At 30.0% G+C, this 5395-nt stretch overlaps 1 protein-coding gene across 2 annotated transcripts; it reads left to right on the top strand.

Moving 5' to 3' along the window:
• Positions 59–3944, top strand: LOC107605732. 2 transcript variants are annotated; one of them, XM_016307702.2, is made up of 6 exons: positions 59–612; positions 1680–1806; positions 2530–2669; positions 2912–2971; positions 3079–3147; positions 3556–3944. In XM_016307702.2, exons 1-6 carry the CDS (start codon positions 316–318, stop codon positions 3625–3627), a joined length of 765 nt encoding a protein of 254 aa, XP_016163188.1. In that variant the 5' UTR covers positions 59–315; the 3' UTR covers positions 3628–3944. The 2 variants fall into 2 exon arrangements, with proteins under 2 accessions (XP_016163188.1, XP_016163187.1); XM_016307701.2 differs by having other exon boundaries at positions 2909–2971.

The raw sequence follows: 5395 nt of genomic DNA, 5'->3' as shown, positions 1-5395 counted from the left end.
TTCTCATTGACGATAAAAAAAAAAAATCGTTGCGAAAAACATATAACCAAGTGACACACCTCATTCTCTCTCTTCTCTTTCCTATCTCTGCTTTTATTTTCTCTTCTTTTCTCTCTCTCTCTGAAGAAAGAAGAAAAGAAAGAAGAAAGAAAAATCTGTGTATCTAATCCATTCCATTCCTCCTATCCCTTTCCGCTTCCCAAATTCCCACCATCCACCAATGCAATTCAATGCATCATTCCTAACTTGCCTTCTCTAATTTCAATTTTACAATAATAATTTCACAATAAACACTCTCTCTCTTCTTCAATTCAAATGCTGGTAGAAGCAATGGAAACTTCAATAGCAAATGGTGGTGCTAGTGCTGTTACTAATACTGCTTCTGCTGCTTTCACTCATCACCATAATCATCACCACCATAATCTCCACCATAATAATAATAATCAGCTTCATCAGAGTGGCTTCTACGGTGATAGCAGCGAAGAGGAACTATCGGTGCTTCCTCGCCACACCAAAGTCGTTGTAACTGGCAACAACCGCACCAAATCCGTGCTCGTTGGTCTTCAAGGCGTTGTTAAGAAAGCCGTTGGTTTAGGAGGATGGCACTGGCTGGTACAATTTTGATTTTATTTCTTATTTATGATTTTGTAATAATCAAATTGAGATAGGGTTTTGTTATGGTATTTGGGGAATTTCATGATCCTCAATTTTCGACTTGCGAAATGTACTTCATTTTTCATTTCTGTTTCTATTAATATACAATACAATGTTTTGAGTTTTTTATTTTAATTTTTTTTTGGGAGGTGATTTTCAGTAATGTCTATCTATTTTGTTGTTCTAGCTTGTTTTATCATTTTAATTTTGATTTTTTCTTTTTCTTCTTCTTCAATTTTGTTCATTGCGTATTGGTTCTATTGATGTGTGTCAGTTTTTTGGGCTAACGAATGGGATTTTGATATCTTAAATTGGATTCTCTAATAAACAAGATTTTTTTTGTTATTTTGGTTTTTATGTATTGCAATTTGAATTTTTATTTTATTGATTTATGTATGATTTTGACTTCAATTTTTTCAGTCACTACACATTGCATATGATGATTTGTTCATGGATCTGGTGGTTTTTGTTGTCCTCTTTGATGATCACATCCTTGAGGCTTCATTTTCTTGGTTTCTCTGATCCTAGGAGTTCATTTCAATGATCTTCTCTTAGGTTTTGCTTTGGTTGTTTTCCTTTCTCTTTTTTTTCTTAAATGGAAAAATGGGTAAAAATATTTGTTTTCTTTATGCAATGTTTCCTATTGTGAAGATCTTTTCTAGTGGATTTTTTCCCTCCATTGCATTGATGTTAATGTTTTACTTCAGATTATTGCGTCTTCCATTCATGCATGTTTTTGATTCAGCTTCTTTTATCTTTATCCTGACCAAAATTTTGAAACAAATTGCTTTAATTATTTATATTCAGTTTTATGATTAATTGAGAGTTATTATATCTTGAATGCAGAAGTATTTCACACCCCAACTTTGATCTGAATCAAATATGAATTGTTTGTTTCTGTGGATTGTGTTTTTATTTATATATTTATTCATTATTCCAAAGCATTAGATGTGTTATAGAGTGTTAATTTAATTAATTTAATTATTTACATTTTGCATGATATGAATTTTTTTTTTTTTTTGCAGGTTCTTACAAATGGAATTGAAGTGAAGCTGCAAAGGAATGCACTTAGCGTGATTGAAGCTCCCACAGGAAATGAGGAAGATGACGACCTTGAATTTGAAAATGTGCAGTGGAATGGATCAGATATGGGTGAGTTCTTCAATTTCACAAGTTAATGTTCTTCTTTACTTCTTTCTACATTTTTCAACACTTTTTTATTTATTTATTATTTTGGGGCTAACTTTCTGGAGAATTAATTTCTTGTTGGTTCATAAAGTCTTTTTGTAATTTAGCAATGGTCATACTCGTTTTTTATACTGTGGTTATGATTTCTAGCAACTCACACATTTATGCTTTTGTCTTCATATTCAATGTGATATATAAGGGTATTGCTAACAAGTGCATTTAACATTGTAAAAGTGTTAATTTTTTATTAAAAAATTCTTTTATTTTTCTTTTTTTTTTCAATGCATTTATAAGCTCGTTTTTATTGGTTTTTTTTTTTTTCACTTCCTTTTTTTTTTTGGGACAAAATCATAAAAGCAAAAATATTAAAAAGAAAACAGAATCCGAATAGACCTTTACTACTTTTAAATCTTCAACAAGTTCCTTTAGGCTATTGTTAATAAAACCAATTTTTTTTATAATTCACACTATTACTAACCCACCCACCACTGAAGGTAGAGTAGAAATTGGAAAAGTGATGAGTGAATTGTAGCATTGGATCCATTTGCGTTGTCTATCCCTTTTGCTTTTGGCTTATATTTTCCTAAAGCTCAATTGTCTTAGCTTCTTTTATTTTGTCCTTTGGCCCCACCCACTATTGCTGATTTTGTTTTCATTATCTTTTGGCCATCTTTGTATTCTCATCAGCATCAGATGACACTCAAAAGTCCCACAAATCGAGGCATAGAACGCATAGATCGTTGGGATCGTCTCACAAGACTATGAGCAGGTCCTTCTCCGGTGATTCACAATCTAAGGGGTCCATTTCAATGCCGCATGGAGGGACGGTACATCAACTTTTACCTTTCTTTCTTTAGTCTCTAATAATAATTGATAGTTACTGCCTCCATTTCAAAATAACTGTCGATTTGGAAAATGTGGTACATTAGAAAAAATCTTTGTATTTCGACATTTTCTTTGTACAAATTGACCATTGTTTTGAAACGGGTGGAGTAATTGGCTTTCACATTCATTTACATGATAGAGAATTTCTTAGACATTTTCTGTTTGTTGAATGTTAATTTAGAAGGTTGACCTGAGTAAATTGGAGATGGCTGCATTATGGAGATATTGGAGACACTTCAATCTGGTAAATAAATTCATAGACTTGTGTATTTTTTTGCAAGGTGTTTGATTTTAAGGTCGTTTGTTCCTATTTTTTTTTTTCCTCCTGAAACGCATAAAACGGATTTGCAGGTTGATGCAGTTCCAAACCCATCAAAAGAGCAGCTAGTGGATGTTGTTCAGAGGCATTTCATGTCACAGGTATAGTTTTACAGATTGATGATGGCATCCTTATTTTTATACATGTTCCACTAGCAATTGTACTAATATGATATGGTTCTTTTTCAAAGGTATTTTGTGGAGTAAAATTCTCAAATTAGTTATCAAAATAGTACTTTGCCATTTCAAAAGAACTATTTTAGTTTCTTATATTTTGTAATTCATCAATTAAATATGTACCAACACAGTTATATATGCATAATTTGCCTAATTTTGATCAGAGATATGTTTTTTGTAATTTATTTTTATCTAGTATTTTGAATATATACACATTTCTGCACCCATTAACGACATTCTTTTTTTATGAAGCAATAGGGGTTATTTTTATTGATATTTGTAATTTTAGAACTATTTTGAGCTTCATCTGAAATTATGTCTCTATTTTTGAAGCAAATGGACGAATTGCAAGTGATTATGGGATTTGTCCAAGCTGCAAAGAGGCTTAAGACAGTGTGCAAATGAGATTGAACCGAAGAATGAAAAAAAATATGAAGATATTTTCTCAAGTGATATTATCTATGACTCTTAATCCTAACATTTTTAATGGTATGCTAATATGAAAATCCACTTCTCTTTAATTTAGTATTCTGTAACATATTCTTAACTTTGGTTTCAGTCTTTTTGATCAAAGTTAAGCAATGTTATTAGGTTAGTTGTTATATGATGATGAGGTTTATAGTGTTATAGAGTTTCTTACTCTTTTGTAGCCCCTAGTGTAAGTGTTTGTGTAGATATGCTACCTTGAGACTCTTAAGGGAAGCTTCTTTGGCTTCCATTTTTAGTTTTTTTTTTCCCCCCCTCCCCTTCTAAAGAATTGGTGTTGAAGCAAATCCAAAAGACAAATTTGATGTTGAAAGTAGTGCTTCATGAATAAAATTTGGGAAGTGATTTGTATTTTCAACTCCAAAAGATATGAATGTTATTCTAAGAAATATCACATACCAAATAAAAATTTGGTTATGGTTATTCTATTTTTTAGTTTTTCACGGTATCTGTCAATCCGTTAAATTAATGGCTAATTTGTTGTGAATTTGAATTTTATTTAAGAGTCTGTCATTAATAGATTCTTATATATACAAGTTGAGATTCAAATTTTTGATACATGTTTATACAAAAATTTAAGTAAATTAAAAAAAAAGTTATTTTTTGAGAGAGCATATCAAAAAGATAATTATTCATGTATTTTTTTTATCAGTTTAAATTTTTGAAAGGAGTAATTTTTTATGAGACAAATGAACTTTACTTTTTATATCACAATTATAGTTTAGATTTTAAATATTGAAACTAAAATTTGATGAGGTTTTCAAAAGAGAAACATTCTATAATTTGATTAACACATAATAAGCAAAAAGACCAAGGAGCACTTGATTAACTAATTTATTACAATACTTAAAAAAAATAAAAGTTTTTGTTTCATTAGATTTTCTTTCAAAATTTAGTTTGTTTGGATAAAGCATATAATTACTGCAGTGTGATAAACATAAGGAATGCTTTTCATGGTACTAGTAATTGCCATTGCTAAGTAGTTTCTATTGTCGGAGAAACAAATAGTTGTCGGGAATAAACAAAAATCTTGGTCATCTCTTTGATCTAATTGGATAATAATAAAGGCAAATTACTACTACTACTACTACTACTAGCAATAAGGAAACAACAAAATTCAAAAGTATATAGCACCGAATCCACTTTAATATTCCAACTAATTAATTAGCTAGTGTAATTTTCCACGATGGTGGAAAAATAAAAATTTTATTTATTTATTTATTTATTTATATTAAAAAGTGAAAACGTCATATCCCAATCCAATAGTACGACGATTCTCTTCAGACATTTTATTTTTTTGCATTTACATTTTTCAACTAAAATATCGGAGTGCCAGCTGTTGCCAACTATGTGAGCTATGTTTCAAGCTATACTAATTTCATTTCATTTCATTTCATTTCGAAATTCAAAATTCAAACTGTTCAGACATAGCAACTGTTCATAACAGAGACGTTACTCCCAAATAGCTATACTTTGCTTTTTATAACTTGAAATGTTCTTTAATCCATCTTATACAAACTTGTGAATTGTGATAAATATGAATATAAATTCAGTGGTCCCTATATAAAGTTGATTGTTGAGATATACACGTATTAAGGTGATGAGAATGTTGTACATGTATACAAGAAATAGTAATAATAAATTGTGTTATTTGAATTAGATAAATATTTTTTGCAAGTAAAATGAG

This window comes from Arachis ipaensis, chromosome B06 (genome assembly GCF_000816755.2).
Source record: "Arachis ipaensis cultivar K30076 chromosome B06, Araip1.1, whole genome shotgun sequence".
Taxonomy (NCBI): Eukaryota; Viridiplantae; Streptophyta; class Magnoliopsida; order Fabales; family Fabaceae; genus Arachis; species Arachis ipaensis.
The sequence above is the reverse complement of the archived record's forward strand: the minus strand, read 5'-3'. Positions and strand labels throughout refer to the sequence as shown.

Excerpts from the sequence above, each read along its gene's own strand:
- LOC107605732 (XM_016307701.2), top strand. The coding sequence starts at position 316 with ATGCTGGTAGAAGCAATGGAAACTTCAATAGCAAATGGTGGTGCTAGT. Across the intron at positions 2,972-3,078 it reads ATTGGAGACACTTCAATCTG|GTTGATGCAGTTCCAAACCC; the intron begins GTAAATAAATTC and ends ACGGATTTGCAG. Across the intron at positions 3,148-3,555 it reads AGAGGCATTTCATGTCACAG|CAAATGGACGAATTGCAAGT; the intron begins GTATAGTTTTAC and ends CTATTTTTGAAG.